The sequence below is a fragment of the Hyaena hyaena genome, unplaced genomic scaffold, assembly GCF_003009895.1.
Source record: "Hyaena hyaena isolate Hyena2069 unplaced genomic scaffold, ASM300989v1 scaffold_451, whole genome shotgun sequence".
NCBI lineage: Eukaryota > Metazoa > Chordata > Mammalia > Carnivora > Hyaenidae > Hyaena > Hyaena hyaena.
In genome coordinates, this window is record NW_024081080.1 from 1,371,283 (window position 1) to 1,394,140 (window position 22,858).

The following is a 22,858-nucleotide window of genomic DNA, read 5'->3' on the forward strand; positions in this document are numbered from 1 at the left end:
GATCAAAGTCTCAGAATTTGAGGGCCTAGAGAAATCAGTTGTGTAGAGAGTCCATTTCTTTTTTTTTTTTAATGTTTTTTATTTATTTCTAGGAGACAGAGAGAGAGAGAGAGAGAGAGAGAGAGAGAGAGAGAGAGCGTGAGCAGGGGAGGGTCAGAGAGAGAGGGAGTCACAGACTGAAAGAGGCTCCAGGCTCTGAGCCGGCAGTCAGCACAGAACCCGACGCGGGGCTCGAACCCACGAACCGCGAGATCATGATCTAAGCGGAAGTCGGACGCTTAACCGACTAAGCCACCCAGGCGCCCCGAGAGTCCATTTCTTTAAAGCCCCAAGATACAAGAGGGGAGCAAGATGAGGAAATAACAACTGACCAAAGCCCTGGCAGTCTGACTCCTGTCAAGTCCAATTAGGCAGGTTTGGACTGGCATCTATACTTTTTAGATGGCCTTCTGGGCCCAAGGGGAAAGATGCAAAGAGATTAGATGCTATTTGAATGGGCAATGTGGTGGAGTAACGATGTAGTGCAAGAAGCACTTGGTTCCTCAGTCACAGTGACTGCATTTGCTTCTTCTACAGCCTGAGGGACTCGTAAGTTTCCAACTCCTTGGCCACCAGTGACTATTTGTCTACCTTTATGGGAAAGGCACTTCAGAGTTCATGGGATGAGACTGTTCTAGAGCTTGTCATGTTTTTCTAGTTCCCAACATGCCTCTCCGTAGCCTGCTTCTTTATTTTTTTTAAAAATTTTTTAATGTCTTTATTTTATTTTGAGAGACACAGACAGAGAGCGAGTGGGGGAGGGGCAGAGAGAGAGGGAGACACAGAATCGGAAGCAGGCTCCAGGCTCTGAGCTGTCAGCACAGAGCCCAACATAGGGCTCGAACCCATGGACCGTGAGATCACGACCTCAGCTGAAGTCGGACGCTTAACCGACTGAGTCACCCAGGCGCCCCTCCATAGCCTGTTTCTAATCAGATGTCTGCATGTGGTGCTGGATGCTGGAAATCAGAGCAGACCAAATCCATTCCCCCACTGAAACCGGTACATACGAGTTTACTTGCTCACCGCAGGGAAGCCTGGAGTCAGGGAGGGATTGTGATGGAGACGTCAAGAACAGGTGGCCTATCCTTGACAGGTTGGTATGCACAAGAAGTTAGAGTAGGTCAGGCCCTCCTGCCTTCTTACATTCCTGGCTCTCCACGGAACTCGGAGACGTTTGCTCACCAAAGCCATCGGCACCATCTGAAACTGCTCTCGGGATCACCCAATCCTGCTCTTTTAAAGTACCTGCAAGGAGCCTAGGGGCAGGTGAAGAGACAGAAGAACTCACCAGAAGGTCCCTGGAGGCCAGGGGGTCCTTGAGGACCAGGAGGACCTGGAGGGCCAGGTGGTCCCATAACAGTTGTTCCTGGAATTCCAGGAATTCCTGGAATTCCTGGGGGTCCTTGGGGTCCTGGAGGTCCTGGAGGTCCTGGAGGGCCATTGGGCCCAGGAGGTCCTGCCTTCTTTCCTGAAACGCAAGACTTAATGTTAAATGTGTAGTTGTTGGCTGATAATGTACTGCCAGGAGTTCTACAGACTTGTAAGGAAACAAAGTCAGCCCTCTGGGAATTCTTGCTGTTAAAGAGGTAAACACCTTTATTACACAACACACACACACACACACACACACACACACACACACACACACACTCCCTACTCCCTTTCATGAATAATTACTTACAGAACTGGTTTGAAGGTATAGAAATAAATGACCCTTATGGAGTTCAGTCTACTGGGAAAGAGATACAGCTGCAGGAGAGTATAAGTGCTATATTAGTGGCAATAGTAGATACAATTCTTAAGAGGCCAGGGAAGGTTTCAAAACACAGGTTACATTTTAACTGAGTCCAAAAGATTAGAATTAGCAAGTAGCCAGACTTGTGGGTTACTTTTTAGAATTGAGAGTTGGGCTATAGTTAAAGAGTGTGGCATTGATGTTTACTGCCCAATTTGGTGGACGTGATGCAGAAGAGAAAAGGGAGCTAGGAGGGTGGCCTGACCTTGGGATAATATCAACTCCAGGAAGGTTTCCTAGAGACGTCAGGATGTACAGGAACTAGGGGTTGGTATAAAGGTGGTGGTAGCTGGGAATGAGAAGGAGTTTGGGAGGTGAGAGGTGGGAGGACATGGGGAGAGAAGGAGGGAGGAAGGGGGAGAGAGAGAAAGAGATTAAAGGAAAGAAGGGGAGGTGGAGAGTAGAAGAAGCTAAGGAGGCAGCTGGCAGGTTTTGCTTTTTCAGCTGACCTCTCTAAACCCTATTTTTAAAGATCTTTGGGAAAGGCAATTCTGCAAACTCTCTTGGTAACATGTTCCGGTGTTTATCACCCCCTCACTGTTTGGAAGTTCTTCCATATATTTAGCTGAAATTCCTCCTGTGGCAATTTAAGCTCTTATTCTGTTCTTTGTGTAGATAGAGAAGAATAGTGACCAGCATATACATAATCACCCTCATATGCTCCAAGACATTAAGTCACCTATCAACCTCTATTTTTATAGGCTGCATAATCTAGCTTCCCAACATCTTTCCTCAGAGGCCTTGGTCTAGAATGTATTATTAATCAAGCCCACCAGCTCCTCTTTTCTTCCTCACCATCCTTTCAGAACAATCCTGGCCCTTCTATTCCATATTCCAGTCCTTCCAATATTCCCACCAGGATGTAGCTATTTGATTGAGTCATAACTGTGGTCTTGAACCAAGCCCTGCAAGTCCTGTTTACTTCCTCTGCTCTGTGCAGCCCAATTCATTCACTGCAGGTAGCCATGGGGGGCGGGGGGGGGTCTTCTTCCCTTCACTACTTTCTCACAATTTTGTGGAAATCCTAGTAATACAGGGCTTTGATCAGAGACTCCATGACAGTATCTCCACCAGTGGTACTTTCTTAGTTTTAAATGTAACCCTGTTAAGTCTCACATAAGCATCTCCTTAATAACTCTGACTCCTTTACTCCCCAGACTCTTAGGCAGGAGAATCCTGACCTGGTTTATCAGGCCCTCTTTTAAAAATAATGCTACATGTTCAAGAAACTCAATCCCCATGGCAATGCCATTCAAGAGGCCAGTTGTCCATGTCTAACCGCATCTGCATTCGGAATGAAACAACGGGGTCATTGTGGGGCTCCTTCCCCAGGGAGGAAAGGAAGGAAGGTCCAGAGATCTTCTCTCTCATGGAGAGTCCCTGAAGCCTTAAAGACCTAGAGGCAGGAAGGAGCTTTAGCATTTTCCCTGCACGTAGCAGTAGCAGTAAAAGATTGGATCTGCCCAGTTTCTAGGTTAGCCAATTTCAAGATGCTGAACGGGAAAGCCATCTCCCTTCAGATTTGGGCGGCTTCCAAGTCAGGCTTATTCAGTGCCCAAGTTTCAATTCCAGCTAGTGCAGTGGAAAGAACACAAAATCTGTAGTCAGGAGATAAGGCTGTAAGCCCCAGCTCTGCCACAGACACACTTTGGGCAAATCCCTACCTCTCCTTGAGCCTTAGTTTCTCCATTGGTGAAATGAGGAGCTTGGCCTTGATGATTTCTCTAAGTTTCCTCCCAAGAGTGAGGTTCTATAAGGAAGACTGACTTAACCCTGGCAGTCAGGAAACTGCCATAGCCTGGCAATAAGGTTTGTTTCTCCATCATTGTTCTCTGGGTGGCATAGACACAGAGGAAGGTGCATATTAGACTGTTCTAAGTCCCAGAATTTCCAGGGCTAACTGATTTTCAAGCTAGAGGGTGTTCTGTGGGTAGTACAAACGTCAGTGTCAGGGCTGTGAATCTCCTGTGATTGCCAGTGTAATTTTGGAAGAATTACAGCCAGAAACTCCTCTAGTCAAAGAGAATAATGGTTGCAGTGTAAACAGAGGATGTTCACTTATGAAAATGTTGGAAGGCATTTGGGAACAACCTGCTGGGATATAGTTCTGCAGCTCCTCTATAACCAGGTTTAGGCACATGTGGTTCTCACACTTGCATGACCTCCAGAAAGTTGGCTCCAGAGAGGAGCATGTGCAAAATTACCTCTGGATGAGAGGATGCCTTTAGAGTGTTGAATTCTTTCTCCAGGTTTCCTGACTTCAACAGGACGCTTCATGACACAAAAGCCCAGAGACTTCTGTACTTAGAAAATTATCCTGTGCAGTCTTAGATGGAAGAGTAATCTCATTCTTTTCAAGGCTAAACTTCACGGAAGGGGCATTTCCCTCACCCTTTAGTGACAACCAAATTGTTGAAAGAACAAATCAAAGCACGTGAGTGATGGTGAGAGAGAGGGAGGGAGGGAGAGAGAGACAGAGAATGAGCATGAGTGAATTAGTTGTAGGAGAGGAAAATTCTATTAAAGATGGAAATTAAATGAACAACTCAATTTACTTCTTCAGGCATGTGCCTATTCACTGTGTCCAAGGAAACCTGTATTAAATGGCTTCTAAATCACTTTCAGAGAAAGTAAATGTTTAAGGTCTATGTACATTCTCCTTCCCATAACGGCCCATATAACAAGGTAGCAGTGCGGAGCAGCAATCCGAGTCTATGCCAGAGGCATTGCATTCCAGTAATTGTAATTACAGGGCTTCTAGCTTAGACAATTGCCTTCTATTGTCGCTAGCAAGTGTGTTCTCTCAGTTCTCACTCACTGGAGAACATTACTACTGGATGCCACTCCCGACCACACACATGGCCTATAGTACATCGCTAACCTACTTGCTGTTCCACCAAACATGCCATGTTCTCTCATGTTTCTGAGAAATTTGAATATGCTGTTCCCTTTGCTGGAACGTTTCCCCCCTGTCCTTCAAAGTCCAGGTTAAATACTATTTTTCTTTCTTTCTTTTTTTATGTCTATTTATTCTTGAAGAGAGAGACAGACTGTGAGCAGGAGAGGGGCAGAGAGAGAGGGAGATGCAGATTCTGAAGCAGGCTCCAGGTTCTAAGCTGTCAGCACAGAGCCCAATGCGGAGACTCAAACTCAAGAGCCATGAGATCATGACCTGACCCAAAGTCAGATGCCCAACCAACTGAGCCACCCAGGCACCCCTTTTCTTTCTTTCTTTTTTTAACGCTTATTTATTTATTTTGAGAGAGAGAGAGAGAGGCAGACAGAGAGAGGATCCCAAGCAGGCTTGGCACTGTCAGTGCAGAGCCTGACACAGGGCTTTAATTCATGAACTGTGAGATCCTGACCTGAGCCAAAATCAAGAGTCAGACAAATGCTTAACTGACTGAGTCACCCAGGCAGCCCTGTTTTCTTCCCCCTGAGATGTGGTTCCTTACTTCCCCATGGAGAAGTACATATTCTTTCTCTGTGCTCCCACAGCACACTGTTCAGGCTTCTATGATAGTATTCTTTATACTGTAGTTATTTGTGTGTACTTCCACTATTCAAGCTAAAGGGCAGGCACCACTTTTCTTTTTCTTTCTCTCTCACCACTTTTCTTTATCTCAGTATCTCTATTTCTAATAAATATAACATGCTTATTCATTGTTTAGTAGCTGTACTTAGAAAGTGTTACTAAGTCTACCTAATAAGAAGGAAAGTCATCCCTGGACTTGTGTTAGGAGTAGAGGGTATCCTTGTCAAAGCCAGTTGAGTTTTCTACATTTATTATAATTTCCATTTTAAAAAAATTATTTATTTTTAAATTTACATCCAAGTTAGTTAGCATATAGTGCAACAATGATTTCAGGAGTAGATTCCTTAATGCCCCTCACCCATGTAGCCCATCCCCCTCCCCAAACGCCTCCAACAACCCTATTTGTTCTCCCTTATTTAAGAGTTTCTTATGTTTTGTCCCCCTCCCTGTTTTTATATTATTTTTGCTTTGCTTCCCTTATGTTCAACTGTATTGTATCTTAAATTCTTCATATGCGTGAAATCATATGATATTTGTCTTTCTCTGACTAATTTTGCTTAGCATAATACCCTCTAGTTCCATCCACATAGTTACAAATGGCAAGATTCCATTCTTTTTGATTGCCGAGTAATACTCCATTGTATATATATGTACCACATCTTCTTTATCCATTTATCCATCAATGGACATTTGGGCTCTTGCCATACTTTGGCTATTGTCGATAGAACTGCCATAAACATTGGGGTGCATGTGCCCCTTCAAAACAGCACACCTGAATCCCTTGGATAAATACCTAGTAGTGCAGTTGCTGGGTTGTAGGGTAGTTCTATTTTTAATATTTTGAGGAACCTCCATACTGTTTTCCAGAGTGGCTGCATGCACCAGTTTGCATTCCCACCAGCAGTGCAAAAGAGATCCTCTTTCTCCACATCCTCCCCAACATCTGTTGTTGCCTGAGTTGTTAATGTTAGCCATTCTGATGGGTGTGAGGTGGTAGCTCATTGTGGTTTTAATTTGTATTTCCCTGATGATGAGTGATGTTGAGCATTTTTTCATGTGTAGGTTGGCCATCTGGATGTCTTCTTTGGAGAAGTGTCTATTCATTTCTTTTGCCCATTTCTTCACGGTATTATTTGTTTTTTTTTTTTTTTTGGGGGGGTGCTGAGTTTGATAAGTTCTTTATAGATTTTGGATACTAACCCTCTATCTGATAAGTCATTTGCAAATATCTTCTTCCATTGTGTCAGTTGCCTTTTAGTTTTGCTGATTGTTTCCTTTGCTGTGCAGATGATTTTCATTTTCATGAGGTCCCAATAGTTCATTTTTGCATTTGTTTCCCCTTACTCCGGGGACGTGTTCAATAAGAAGTTGCTGTGGCCAAGGTCAAAGATGTTTTTGCTTGCTTTCTCCTGGATGATTTTGATGGCTTATTGTCTTATGTTTAGGTCTTTCATCCATTCTGAGTTTATTTTTGTGTATCGTGTAAGAAAGCAGTCCAGGTTCATTTTTGTGCATATCCAGTTTTCCCAGCACCATTTGCTGAAGAGACTGTCTTTATTCTTTTGTCAAAGATTAGTTGGCCATACGTTTGAGGCTCCATTTATGGACCCATTGCCCACTCTGTTCCATTGATCTGAGTGTCTGTTTTTGTGGCAGTACCATATTGTTTTGATGATTACAGCTTTGTAATACATCTTGAAGTCCGGGATTGTGATGCCTCCAGCTTTGGTTTTCTTTTTCAAGATTCCTTTGGCTATTGTTTGTTTTAGTTCTGTGAAGAATGCTGGTGTTATTTTGGTAGGGATTGCATTGACTACGCAGATTGCTGTGGGTAAAATTGACATTTTAACAACATTTGTTCTTCCTATCCAGGAGCATGGAATATTTTTCCATTTTTTTGTGTCCTCTTCAATTTCTTTCATAACCTTTCTATAGTTTTCAGTGTGTAGATTTTTCACCTCTTTGGTTAGATTTATTCCTAGGTATTTTATGGTTTTTGTTGCAATTGTAAATGGGACTGATTCCTTGATTTCTTTTTCTGTTGCTTCATTATTAGTGTATAGGGATGCAACCGATTTCTGTGCATTGATTTTACATACTTCAACTTTGCTGAATTCATGGGTCAGTTCTAGCAGATTTTTCGTGGAACCTTTTGGGTTTTCCATATAAAGTATCATGTCATCTGCAGAGAGTGAAAGCTTGACCTCCTCCTCGCTGATTTGGATGCATTTTATTCCTTTGTGTTGTCTGATTGCTGAGGCTAAGATTTTCAATACTATGTTGAATAACAGTGGTGAGAGTGGACATCCCTGTCTTGTTCTTGACCTTGGGGGAAAACTCTCAGTTTTTCCCCACTGAGGATAATATTAACGGTGGGTCTTTCATATATGGCTTTTATGATCTGGAGGTGTGATCCTTCTATCCCTAATTTCTTGAGGTTTTTTTTTTTTTTTATCAAAGGAAGCTGTATTTTGTCAAATGCTTTCTCTGCATCTATTGAGAGGATCATGTGGTTATTGTCCTTTTCTTCTATTGATGTGATGTATCACATTGATTAGTTTGTGGATATTGAACCAGCCCTGCCTCCCAGGTATAGATCCCACTTGGTTGTGGTGAATAGTTTTTTAAATGTATTGTTGGATCTGACTGGCTAGCATATAATTTCCATTTCAAAGGAGATGTGACAAAAGTTAAAAACTACATTCTTGATGTAGTAATCAAAACAGTATGGTACTGTTTAATAGACACATAGATCAACAGAACAGAATAGGAAACCCAGAAATGAACTCACAATTAGATGGTCAATTAGTCTTTGACAAAGCAGAAAAGAATATCCAATGGGAGGTTGTTTCCTGCGTTCTACTCTAGGGTTTTGATGGTTTCCTGTCTCACGTTCAGGTACTTTATCCATTTGAGTTTATTTTTGTGTCTGGTGTGAGAAAATGATCTAGTTTCATTCTTCTGCATGTTGCTGTCCAGTTCTCCCAGCACCATCTGTTAAAGAGGCTTTCTTTTTTCCATTGGATACTCTTTCCTGCTTTGACCTCAACCGCAGCAATTTCTTACTTGACACATCCCCAAAATCAAGGGAATCAAGAGCAAAAATGAACTATTGGGAGCTCATCAAGATTAAAAGCTTCTGCATGGCAAAGGAAACAATCCATAAAACTAATAGGCAACCAACGGAATGGGAAAAGACAGTTGCAAATGACATATCAGATAAAGGACTAGTATCCAAAATCTATAAGGAACTCACCAAACTCCATACCCAAAACACAAACAATCCAGTGAAGAAATGGGCAGAAGATATGAACAGACCCATCTCCAAAGAAGACATCCAGATGGCCAATAGACACATGAAACGATGCTCAGCATCCCTTCTCATCAGGGAAATACACATCAAAACGACACTGAGGTACGACCTCACACCAGTCAGAGTAGGTAAAATGAGCAAATCAGAGGACTCTAGATGCTGGCAAGGATGTGGAGAAAGAAACGGGCACCCTCCTATACTGTTGGTGGGAATGTAAACTGGTGCAGCCCCTCTGGAAAACAGTGTGGAGGTTCCTCAAAAAATTCACACTAGAACTCCCCTATGACCCGGCAATAACACTGCTAGGAATTTACCCAAGGGATACAGGAGTGCTGATGCATAGGGGCACATGTACCCCAATGTTCATAGCAGCACTCTCAACAATAGCCAAAACATGGAAAGAGCCTAAGTGTCTATCAACAGATGAATGGATCAAGAAGATGTGGTTTATCTATACCATGGTATACTACATGGCAATGAGAAAGAATGCAATCTGGCCATGTGTAGCAACATGGGTGGACCTTGAGGGTGTTATGCTGAGCGAAATGAGTCAGGCAGAGAAGGACAGATACCATATGTTTGCACATATAGGTGGATTAGGAGGAAGCTAATGGAGGACCATGAGGGAGAAGAAGGGGAAAAATAGTTGGGGAGAGGGAGGGAGGCAGACCATGAGAGACTCTTCAATGCTGAGAACAAACCGAGGGCTGTTGGGGGCGAGGGGGAGGGAAAAGGGGTGATGGGCATGGAGGAGGGCACTTGTGGGGATGAGCACTGTGTGTTATATGGAAACCAACTTGACAATAAACTATTAAAAAAGGGAAAAAGGAGAAAAAAAGAATATCCAATGGGAAAATGAATGCCTTTTCAACAAATGGTGCTGGGAAAATTGGACAGCAACATGCATTAGAATGAAATTGGATCACTTTCTTACACCATCCGCAATAATAAATTAAAAATGGATTAGACTTAAATGTGAGACCTGAAACCATAAAAATCCTTGAAGAGAACACAGGCAGTAACTTCTCTGACATTGGCTATAGCAACTTCTCTCTAGATATGCCTCCTGAGGCACGGGAGACAAAATAAAAAATAAACTATTGGGACTACATCAAAATAAAAAACTTCTGCACAGCAAAGGAAACAATGAACACAACTAAAAGGCAACCTACAGAATAGGAGAAGATAATTGTAAATGACATATCTGATAAAGTTAGTATCTAAAATATATAAAGAACTTATGAAACTTAACACCTAAACACAAATAATCTGATTTAAAAAATGGGCACAAGATATGAGTAGACATTTTTCCAAAGAAGACATACTGATGGCCAACAGACACATGAAAAGATGCTCAATATCACTCATCATTAGGGAAATGCAAATCAAAACTACAATGAGGTATCACCTCATACCTGTCAGAATGGCTAAAATTAATGACATGGGAAACAACTGGGGTTGGTGAGGATGTAGAGAAAGGGGAACCCTCATGCTCTGTTGGTGGGAATGCAAAGTGGTACTTCCACTCTGGAAAACAGTATGGAGTTTCCCCGAAAGGTTACAAATAAAACTGCCCTAAAACCCAGCAATTGCACTACTAGGTATTTACCCAAAGAATACAAAAATGCTAATTCAAATGAATACACACACCCTGATGTTTATAGCAGCAGTATCTACAATAGCCAAATTATGGAAATAGCCCAAGTGTCCACTGACTGATGAACTGAGAAAGAAGATGTGATATGGATGGAGCTAGAGAATATTATGCTAAGCAAAATAAATCAGAGAAAGACAAATACCATAGGATTTCACTCACATGTGGAATTTAAGAAACAAAACAAACAAGCAAAAGGAGAGAGAGAGAGAGAGAGAGAGAGAGAGACATATTCTAATCTATAGACAACAAACTGATGGTTACCAGAGGAGAGGGGATATAGGTGAAATAGGTGATGGGGATTAAGGAATACACTTGTGACGAGCACCAGGTGATGTATGGATTTGTTGAAGCTCTATATTGTACACCTGAAATTAATATCACAGTTTATATTAACTAACTGGAATTAAAGTAAAAACTTAGAAGAAAAAAAGGAAAAAATTAAAAAGAAATTATCAAGCCATGAAAAGACATGGAGGAACTTAAATGCATATTACTAAGTGAAAGAAGCCAATATCAAAAGGCTACATACTGAAATTTTGTTCTTTTTAAAAATGTTTTATTTATTTTTGAGAGAGAGAGAGGCAGCATGAGCAGGGGAGAGTCAGAGAGAGAGGGGGACATAGAATCTGAAAACAGGCTCCAGGCTCTGAGCTAGCTGTCAGCACAGAGCCCAATGCAGGGCTCGAATCCACGAACCATGAGATCATGACCCGAGCCAAAGTTCAACCGACTAAGCCACCCAGGCTCCCCAATACTGTCAGTTTGGAAAAGACAAAGCTAAAGAGACAATAGAAAGATTAGTGGTTGCCAGTCAGTAGGGAGGAGGCAATGATGAAGAGGTAAAGAGCAGAGGATTTTTAGGGCAGTGAAACTATTCTGTATAATACTGTAATCTATGGGGATCTTTGTCTTTATACATTTGTCAAAACCCATAGAATATACAGCACCAAGATGAAGTCTAATGTAAACTATGGACTTTGAGTGGTAATGGTATGTCAATGAAGGTTCATCAATTACAGAAAATGTACTACTCTCGTCCAAGATGTTGATAGTGGGGGAGGTTGTCCACATGTAGGGGCAGGGAATATATGAGAACGCTCTGTAATTTCCCCTTAATTTTGTTATGAACTTAAAACTGCTGTAAAAAAAAAGTATTAGAAAGAACATACATGCCTAAAAGTTAAATTTACTTTCTTAAATACATAATATGTTGGTGAATGCCCAGGCCCAATGGAGAAAGATTTCCTCACTGATCCCAGCTCTCCACCTCTTTTCTACCTTTCCTCAGATCCGGTCTTCAGGAGGCCAGACCATGCCTCAGCTTCTTTCCAATAGCAACATAGGTTTTCCATGTGGGCCATGGTACCTCAAGTCACCAGGGTACCCTAGTGCTCAGAGAAGTGGCAGGCAGTGGCTGAAGCCAGTCTTTGTGGCCTACTTTGGGATTGGCCTACTATAAAGCTCCAGAAATCTTAACAGAATCATTTTACTTAAAGCATTTTAATGAAAAAATCATTAATTTCACTCTTTATTTCTTTCCAGGTAGGAACACAGAAACAAATAGGTATTTAAAACTGGTTTTGTAGTTTCTTTTTCTTTATTTTCTTTTCTTCTTCTTTTTTTTTTCAGTCCTAAGGAGTGGACCATATTGCCATATTGCCCAATTCTGTCTTTTAGAACTTGTTCTGTCTTTGGGTGCTCTTTGTACATATGTTTGCATATTCTTTAAGTATGCAAGTGCTTGTACAAGCTCTTGGACAAGAGGTATATCAGAAACATATTGACCCAACAATGGCAAAATAGATCTGCTCAACTAGAAGCTTCCATGAATAGACTAAAAGATCAGGGTATTACTTCAGCCTAGTTTCTCTATCACAGAGAAAGTGATACTGAAACCTCAAAGCAAGAAATATCTTCCCTGACTGAGACATAGGATAGGGATAGCTTTCAGGTCAAGAATAAGATACTGACGTCTCTCAGAAGGTAGTATACTCAGTCCTGACAAGCTGTCTCAGGACTTATTTCATCAGGACTTAATTCATAGATGATCAGTGATTTGATAAAGGAGAGCAAAAAAAAAAAAAAAAAAGGACAGAGGACAAGGGAAAGAGTAAGGATGAATGAAGAAAAGAAATGTAAATTTAATTTGTATGAAAGAGGGAGCAAGAAAGAAAAATAAAAACAACTTTCATACTCTGCTAGAGAAGCAATTTCATGGATCATCACCGAAACACAATCTCTATTTCTTGTTCCACAGAAGCTACAATACTTGAGAAGATCACAGGTGATTGAATAAATCAATGAACAAGCAGCATTGAAAGAACATATAAAAATCCTACTTCCTTGTTTTTTTATTCTAATTTTATTTATTTTATTTTTTAAAATATTTATTTGAGGGGGGGGAAGGGAGGGGCAGAGAGAGGAAGGACAGAGGATCCGAAGTGTGCTCTGTACTGACAGCAGACAGCCTGATGCGGGGTTCGAACTCACGAACTGTGATATAATGACCTGAGCCAAAGTCAGATGTTTAACTGACTGAGCCACCCAGGTGCTCCTTTTCTTCTAATTTTACAAAAGACATGAGAACAATTTCATAAAATCAGAAGCTTAACTTACCCTTTTTCTTGTTTTTAACTGGACCTGTTAAAAAAAAGAAAATGGAAAATTAAGTGACTGGACATTAACAGAGAGTGTTTATTCTCCAAGACAGTCACAGGAGAAACTCCCAAGACATTGCAGAGTTTGAGGGAGCCCCACACCAAGGCTCAGGTTATCGGCAACGTATCTCCCAACTATCAGACCTCCCCAGTCTGTTTGTGTTTTTTGTTTGTTTGTTTTGCTATTGTAACAAAACAGTTATAAGAACGATTCTTCCTTAGAGAGAAAAATCTTTCAGGCTCAGTCTTTGCAGCGAGGGAATGGGTACTTCTTCATAGGGATGAAATGCCCATAAACACAGAACTCAACAACCTTAGGACGGCATTCCATTAATTCTGCAAGTCCTGAGATTGGAGAGTCATGCATCCAGGTAAAGAACTGACACGAAGTCTCATGAATTGAAGCTAAATGGAAAAAAGGGTCATTTTCATGGAAGGAGCAGAAGCAGCAGAAGCAGCAGCAGTTTACTTTTTAGTCACTTACTGTGATTTAAATTGTTAGTTATTAAAACAGTGTGACCATAATACATTCATGTGGGGACCACATGCACTCCCACTGTAATTTGCTATAAGTTAACAGACACTTTAAAAGAAGTGTCAACAGTTTCACTGACAATGAAATCACAGGCATTTTTTTGGAAATCACTTCTAAAGAAAACAATTCTAATCAATTGAGGACACTCAGGAAACACAAGGGTTTTCTTATATGTTTAGATGACAACCACTCCCCAGACACACACAATTTCGGTATCTCCCAGACATGTTTTTCCCTCCGTGGGACTCAATTCTCTTCATTCTGTTGGTGGATTTGATTTTCTTTAGAAATAGGTGTCTGAAATCTGTTCCAAACTCCCATGAAGACACTATTGGACAACATTAAACCACTGTCAGTGCCCTCAGGAGCTTACAAAAAGAACACCAAGCATTTGCATATTGTTTTATAGTCTACACAACCTATTTCCATGTATCATCTCATTTTATCCTTGCAACAAGCCAAGAATGATCTTTGTAAGAGTGGGCTGTATCAGAGGCTCAATCTGAAGCCAACAATGTCTCTAACCTGGAGGGCCATCAGTGTGGCCAAGAGAGCTTACACAGGCCCCTTGAAACCAATGTCTGTGCAGACTCCCCTTGCAAAATAATTTTATTTTCATAATTTCCCTGCCAAATTTCATGTGTAACAGTAGGAATTATTATGTGCGAGGGACGTTTTAGGTTGGGTTTAGGAACCTGCGCACTTAAGGTCATAAATCTCCATTCTTTTTCCTCCTCCCAGTCCTTTGTATTCTTTTTCTGGGGCTTATCCTTTATGTTTTTAATGGCATTGACAGCTCTTGACAATGTGCAGGGAGGTTCTGGCAAGGAAGCATGACTACACAAATATTGCCAACTAAGAGGCAGCACTCAACATGAGGAGGGCCGTGTCCTTGACCAAAAAAGCTATTTGAGAAACAATTTACACAGAAAAGCCCAGTCCCATCAGCCAGATACCAGCCAGCTGGTCAGCCACCTCGGCCTGGCAGAGAGGTGGCATGGTAGCCATTGCAGCAACACTGTACTCATAGACAAGCTGTGTTAGCCCTGGACAAGTTTCTGATCATTTTAGCTGGCTAGAGGTAGCAGTGTTACATCATACTTCAAAGCAGGTTTTGAGGAAATCGGACCATCGCCAAGCAACCAGCCCTGACCAAGCATGACTACGGAAGGCAGCACAGTAAATAATGAAAACACAACTCTATCCTGAAAGAACTTACAGTTGGATTCAAAAATACTAAAGAGGGGAGACCTAAGAGAATATACTGCTAGTTGAGAAAAAAGATTTCCTGGAGAAAGTTTGACCTAAATCAACAACAGAAAACAGGGGAAGGGAAATTTAAAAAATATATTTTAACTTCTATTGTGTTTATACCAGGAACCAAATGCATGCATACATATGTACATAAAAAGGAGGAGCAAAAAGAAAAAAAAATATTTTTTTTAAAAACAACTCTTTTTATTCCATTCTTTTTTCAGTGATTCTTATTTTTTTTACATTTTTAAATGTTTATTTACTTTTGAGAGAGACAGAGCACGAGTGGGGGAGGGGCAGAGAGAGAGGGAGACACAGAATCTGAAGCAGGCTCCAGGCTCTGGGCTGTCAGCCCAGAGCCCGACCCCGGGCTCAAACTCACGAACTGGGAGTACATGACCTGAGCCAAAGTCGGATGCTGAACCAACTAAGCCACCCAGGCATCCAGTGATTCTTATGTTTAACTGAAGTATAGTTGACACAATGTTACATTAGTTTCAGGTGTATGGCATAGTGACAACTCTATATGTTATGTTCACCATAAATGTAGCTACCATCTGTCACCAGACATCTCTATTAGGATATCATTGGCTATATTCCTATGCTGTATCTTTTACCCCTGTGACTTATACATTCCATAACTGGAAGCTTGTATCTTCCACTCCCCTTCATCCATATTGACCACCTTCCTAACTCTCTCCCCTCTGGCAACTCTCACCTTGTTTTCTGTATTTATAGCTCTGATTCTGCATTTTATTTGTTTATTAATTAGCTTTACTTTTTAGATTCCACATGTAAGTGAAATCATATGGTATTTATCTTTCTTTGTTCGACTTATTTCACTTAGCATTATACCTTCTGGGTCCATCAATGTTGTCACAAGTTGCAGGATCACACTCTTCTGTGGCTGAGTAATATTATTTCTTGTTTTGATTCTAGTGATTCTGACAGGTGATATCTTCTTGTGCTTTTGATTTGTATTTCCTTGGTGATTATTGATGTTGAGCATCTTTTCCTGTGTCTCTTGGCTATCTGTATGTCTTCTATGGAAAAATGTCTACTTAGGTCATCTGTCCATTTTAAATTAGATTTCTTTTAGCGTTGAGTTGTAAATGTTCTTTTTAAAGTTTTTATTTTAATTTCAGTTCGTAAACATACAGTGTTATATTTAGTTTCAGGTGTACAATATAGTGATTCAATAATTCCATATATCACCTGGAGCTCATCATGACAACTGCACTCCTTAATCCCCATCACTTATTTAACCCATCCCCCCACCCCCTATCTTCGGGTAACCATCAGTTTGTTGACTATAGTTAAGAGTTTGTTTCTTGGAAACCACAGGTTTTGGTGAGGATGTAGAGAAAAGGAAACTCTCTTGCACTGCTGGTGGGAATGCAGACTGGCAGCTACTCTGAAAAACAGTATGGAGGTTCCTCAAACTTACAAATAGAACTACCCTATGATCCAGATATTGCACTACTAGGTATTTACCCAAAGGATACACAAATGCAGATTCAAAGGGATACATGCACCCTAATGTTTATAGCAGCATTGTCAACAATAGCCAAACTATGGAAAGAGCCCAACTGTCTGATAAATGGAAAAAGATGGGGTACATATACACAATGGAATATTACTCAGCTATCAAAAAGACTGAAATCTTGCCATTTGCAATGACATGGATGGACCTAGAGTGTATTATGGTAGGCAAAATAAGTCAGGCAGAGGAAGAAAAATACCATATGGTTTCACTAATATGTGGAATTTAAGAAGCAAAAGAGATGAATATAGGGGAGAGGGAAACAAAAAAAAATGAGAGAGGGAAATAAACCATGAGAGATTCTTAAAGATAGAGAACAAACTGAGCATTGACGGAGGGAGGGAGGGAGGTAGAGGATGGGCTGAATGGGTGATGGGCATTAAGGAGAACAATTGTTGGGATGAGCACTGGGTGCTATATGTAAGTGATGAATCACTGAATTCTACTCCTGAAACCACTGTGTGTTACCTAGCTAGAATTTAAATACAAAATTGAAAAGAAAAAAAAAAGTTTATTTCTTGGTTTGTCTCTCTCTCTTTTCCTCCTTTGCTCATTTGTTTTGTTTTGTATCTCATTGTGGTTTTGATTTGTATTTCCCTGATGATAAGACGTGTTGAGCATCTTTTCATGGGTCTATTAGCCATTTGGATGTCTTCCTTGGAAAAATTTCTATTCATATCTTCTGTCCATTTGTAAATGTATCATTTGTTTTTGGGGGGCTGAGATTTTGGTAAGTTCTTTATATATTTTGGATACTAACCCTTTATTAGGTACATCATTTGCAAATATCTTCTCCCATTCTGTAGGGTGCCTTTTAGTTTTGTTGGTTGTTTCCTTTGCTGTGCAGCTTTTTATCTTGATGAAGTCCCAGTACTTTGTTTTTGCTTTTGTTTCCCTTGCCTCTGGCAACATGTTTAGTAAGAAGTTGCTATGGCTGATTGGCTGAGATCAAAGAGATTTCTGCCTGTGTTCTCCTTTAGGATTTTGGTGGTTTCCTGTCTCACCTGTAGGTCTTTAAGCCATTTTGAATTTATTTTTGTGTATGGTGTAAGAAAGTGTTCCAATTTCATTCTTTTGCATTTTGTTGCCCAGTTTTCCTAACACCATTTGTTAAAGAGACTTTTTCCCATTGGATATTCTTTCCTGCTTTGTTGAAGATTAATTGACCATATGGTTGTGGGTCCATTTCTGGGTTGACTATTCTGTTCTGTCGATCTGTGTCTATTTTTGTGGCGGTACCATACTGTTTTGATTATTATAGCTTTGTAATATAACTTGAAGTCCATAATTGTATTACCTCCAGCTTTGTTTGTCTTTTTCAAGATTGCTTTGGCTATTCAAGGTTTTTTATGGCTCCACACAAATTTTGGGATTGTTTGTTCTATTTCAGTGAAAAATGCTATTGCTAATTTGATAGGGATTGTATTTAATGTGTAGATTGCTTTGGGTAGTATAGATATTTCGAGAATATTTGCTCTTGGGGCTCCTGGGTGCCTCAGTCAGTTAAGTGTCTTACTTCAGCTCAGGTCAAGATCTCACAGTTTGTGAGCTTGAGTCCCGTATTGGGTTCTCTGCTGTCAGCGTGGAACCTGCTTTGGATGCTCTGTCTTTCTTTCTCTCTGCTCCTTCCCTCCCCAAATAAACAAATATTCAAAAAATTAATAAAGTAATATTTGTTCTTCCAATCCACAAGCATGGATTGTCTTTCCATACCTTTGTGTTGTCTTACATTTCTTTTATCAGTGTTGTACACTTTTCAGGGTACAGGTCTCTCATCTCTTTGGATACGTTTATTCTGAGGTATCTTATTATTTTTGCTCCACTTGTAAATGGTGCTGTTTTCTAAATTCCTCTTTCTGATGCTTCATTATTGGTGTATAGAAATGCAACAGACTTCTGTATGTTGATTTTGTATCTTGTGAATTACTGAATTTGTTTATCACTTCTAGCAGTGTTTTGGTGGAATCTTTCAGGTTTTCTACATAGAGTATCATGTTATCTGCAAACTGTGAAAGTTTTACTTCTTCCTTGCTGACTTGGATGCTTTTATTTCTTTTAGTTGTCTGATTGCTGTGGCTAGGACTTTCAGTACTATGTTGAATGAAGTGGTGAGAGAGGACATCTGTGTCTGCTCCTGACCATAGAGGAAAAGTACTGTTTTTCTCCACTGAGGATACTGTAACCTGTGGGTTTTTCATATATGGCCTTCATTATGTTGAGGTATATTCCCTCTAATCTTACATTCTTTATGGGTTTTTATCATGAACGGATGTTGTACTTTGTTAAATGCTTTACCTGCATCTATTGAAATGATCATATGGTTCTTCTCCTTTCTTTTATTAATGTGATGTATCATGTTGATTGACTTATCACTATTGAACCACCTTTGCAACTCAGGAAAAAAATCCCACTTGATAGTGGAGAATAATTTTTTAATGTATTGTTGGATTTGGTTTGCTAGTACTTTACTGAGGATTTTTGCATTTATGTTCATCGGGGATATTGGCCTGTAGTTCTCTCTCTCTCTCTCTCTCTTTTATTTGTAGTATCTTCATCTGGTTCTGGTATCAGATAATCCTTGCCTTATAGAATGAATTTGGGTTTTCCTTCCTTTTCTAGTTTGTGGAATAGTTTAAGAGTAATAGGTACTACTGCTTCTTTAAATATCTGGTAGAATTGCCTGTGAAGCCATCTGGCCCTGGACATTTTTTATTGGGAGTTTTTTTTATTACTGATTCAATTTCTTTGCTGTGTGTTGGTCTGTTCAAATTGTCTATTTCTTCATGTGTCAGTTTTGGTTATTTATATGTTTCTAGGAATTTATCCATTTCTTCTAGGTTATCCAATTTGTTGGCATATAGATTTTACATATTCTAATTGTTTGTATTTCTGTGTATTGGTTGTTATTTCTCCTCTCTCATTTGTAATTTTATTTATTTGGCTAGAGGTTTATCATTTATGTTGATCTTTACCAAAAAAAAGCTCCTGTTTTCATTGATCTTTTGTATTGTCATTTTTCTTCATTTCCATATCATTTACTTCTGCTATAATCTTTTTTTTTATATAAAGCAGGTTTTTTTTTAATGTTTTATTTATTTCTAGGAGAGAGAGAGAGAGAGACAGCGTGAGCAGGGGAGGGTCAGAGAGAGAGGGAGTCACAGACTGAAACAGGCTCCAGGCTCTGAGCTGGCAGTCAGCACAGAGCCCGACGCGGGGCTCGAACCAACGAACTGCGAGATCATGACCTAAGCGAAAGTCAGACGCTTAACCGACTAAGCCACCCAGGCGCCCCTATTTCTATTATAATCTATATTTTTGTCATTTTCACAATGCTGGTTTTAGGTTTTGTGTATTGTTCTTTTTCTAGCTCTTTTAGTTGTATATTTATGGGGTTTTTTTGAGCTTTTACTTCCTTTTTAAGGTTAGCAAGTATTGCCATAAATGTGCCTCTTAGAACTGCTTTTGATTCATCCCAAAGGTTTTGAACCACAGTGTCTTCACTTTCATTTGCTTACATGTAATTAAATTTTTTTAATTAAAAAAATTTTAATGTTTATTTTTGAGAGAGAGACACAGAATGCAAGTGGAGGTGGGGCATAGAAAGAGGGAGACACAGAATCTGAAGCAGTCTCCAGGCTCTGAGCTAGCTGTCAGCACAGAGCCCGATACGGGGCTCGAACCCACGAACCATGATTTCATGACCTGAGCCGAGGTCAGATGCCCAACCGACTGAGCCACCCAGGCGCCCCTGAATACATCTTTTAAATTCATCTGTTCCAGTGTGTCTTTCAAAACCATTGTTTCTTTATTTTCTGCTTAATCTGTCCATTAGTGTATGTGGGGTGTTCAAGTGCCCTACTAATATTGTATTACTATTGATTAATTCCTTTCTATTTGTTATTAACTGTTTTATGTATTTGGGTGCTCTGTTGCTGGGTGCATAAATAATTACAATTGCTATAGCTTCTTGTTGGATTGTCCCCTTTGTTATTATATAGTGTCCTTCTTTATCTATTGTTAGTCTTTGTTTTAAAGTCGATTTTTGCCTGATATAAGTATTGCTACCTTGGCTTTCTTATGACATGATAAATGTTTCTCCATCCACTCACTTCCAATTTGCAGCTGTCTTTAGGTCTAAAACGAGTCTCCTGGGGGTGACTGGGTGACTTAGTCTGACTTCAGCTCAGGTCATGATCTCACAGCTCATGAGGTCAAGTCGTGCATCGGGCTCTGTGCTGGCAGCTCAGAGTGTGACGCCTGCTTCGGATTCTGTGTCTCCATCTGTCTCTGCCCCAACCCCACTCTCTCTTTCTTTCTCTCTCTCTCTCTCTAAATTAACATTAAAAAATTACAAATCAAATCAAATCAAGCCAAATCAATAAAATAAAATAAAATAATACAATAAAATAAAATAAATAACAGGGGCGCCTGGGTGGCTCAGTTGGTTAAGACTCTGACTTCGGCTCGGGTCATTATCTCATGGTCTGTGGGTTTGAGCCCTGCATGGGGCTCTGTGCTGACAGCTCAGAGCCTGGAGCCTGTTTCAGATTCTGTGTCTCCCTCTCTCTCTGCCCTCTCCAGCTCGTGCTCTGTCTCTCTGTCTTCAAAATAAATAAACGTTAAAATAAAATAAAAAGAGTCTCCTGTAAGCAGCATACAGACAGGTCAAGTTTTTTTTTTCTTTTATCCATTCTGTCACCCTATGTCTTTTGATTGGAGCATTAAGTCCATTTCCAGTCAAAGTAATTTTTTTTTTAAGTTGGTGGACTCTAGGTTTCCATTTTATTTTATTTTATTTTTTATTTTTTATTTTTTTTACAAATAGTTTATTGTCAAATTAGTTTCCACATAACACTCAGTGCTCATCCCCACAAGTGTCCTCCTCCAAGCCCATCCCTCCTCCACATCCATCAGTCCTCAGTTTTTGTCAGCATTCAAGAGTCTCTCATGGTTTGCCTCTCTCCCTTTCCCCCACCATTTCCCCCCTTCTTCTCCCCCTTGTTGCTCCGTCAAGTTCCTCCTAATCCTCCTATACGTGCAAACATATATTTGTCCTTCTCTGCCTGACTTATTTCGCTCAGCAGAACACCCTCAAGGTCCATCCATGTGGCTACACATGGCCAGATTTCATTGTTTCTCATTGCCATGTAGTATTCCATGGTATAGATAAACCACATCTTCTTGATCCATTCATCTGTTGATGGACACTTAGGCTCTTTCCATGTTTTAGCTATTGTGGAGAGTGCTGCTATGAACATTGGGGTCCATGTGCTCCTATGCCTCAGCATTTCTGTATCCCTTGGGTAAATTCCTAGCAGTGCTATTGCTGGGTCCTAGGGGAGTTCTAGTGTTAGTTTCCTGAGGAACCTCCACACTGTTTTCCAGAGGGGCTACACCAGTTTCCATTCCCACCAACAGTGTAGGAGGGTGCCCGTTTCTCCACATCCTCGCCAGCATCTAGAGTTCTCTGATTTGCTCATTTTAGCCACTCTGACTGGCGTGAGGTGGTATCTCAGTGTGGTTTTGATGTGTATTTCCCTGATGAGGAGGGATGCTGAGCATCGTTTCATGTGTCTGTTGGCCATCTGGATGTCCTCTTTGGAGAAGTGACTGTTCATATCAGTCAAAGTAATTATTATTAGATAAGTATTTATTGCCATTTTATTACTAGTTTATGGTTGTTTCTGAAGATTTTCTGTGATACTGTCTTGTCTTCGTCATTCATTTCTGCTGAATTTCTTTGGTGATATATTTGGATTTCTTTCTCCTTATTCTTTGCATATTTAGTAGCAGTTTTGATATATGGTTACCATTTAGTTTGTATATAATCTTTTTTGCAGATAGCAGTCTACATTAAGGTGACGGTTGTTTAAGGTTAAACCCATTCTTCAATCCTCTCCTCCTCATGTTTTAGGTATATGGCATCATATTTTATATCCTTTTCTTTTGTGAGTTTCTTGACTGATATCTTACACAAATATTTACTTCTACTGCTTTTGTGTTTCCTATATTCATAGTCACTTTTGTTCTCTCCTTTTGACTCAAAGGGTCCCCTTTTATATTTCTTATAGGGCTGGTTCAGTGGTTATGAACTCCTTTAGTTTTTATTTGTCTGAGAAACTCTTTATCTCTTCTTCTATTCTTAATATAGCCTTACTGGGAAAGGGGAGGCAAGATGGCAGAGAAGTAGGAAGCTCTGTACATTTCACTCGCCCCCATCTCTCAAACGGAGAAGGCCTGAAGCCATAGGAACTCTTACAGGATCCAGGAGTTTGGGAGGAAAAGGAGACAGAGTCCACTGAGAAAACCTTATAGTGTGAGTGTGAACTGGGGAAGATAAAATCGGGCTGGGACCGGAGACACAGAGGGAGGGGAGGGAGCCCCTTTTGTGGGGAACCGCAGTGAGTCTAGGGGTGAAAAAAGAGTGGCTGAAACTGCTCAAGACACTGTCCCTGTCGCTGGAGAAGAGAAAAACCTCTGCTTGGGACACAGAGGGATCCGGTTTCCTGCTGTCTGGGTGACTCTAG

General features: G+C 40.4%; 1 protein-coding gene across 1 annotated transcript in view; it reads right to left on the bottom strand.

The window, feature by feature from the left end:
• The window catches only part of EDA (ectodysplasin A), a 146,663-nt gene that overhangs the window by 6,831 nt on the left and 116,974 nt on the right, over positions 1-22,858 (bottom strand). Inside the window, exons 2-3 of the mRNA XM_039253352.1 lie at positions 12,959-12,982; positions 1,331-1,510 (exon numbers count right to left, since the gene is read on the bottom strand). Coding sequence (XP_039109283.1) covers positions 1,331-1,510; positions 12,959-12,982 — 204 coding nt within the window. The remainder of the gene's footprint in view (positions 1-1,330; positions 1,511-12,958; positions 12,983-22,858) is intronic.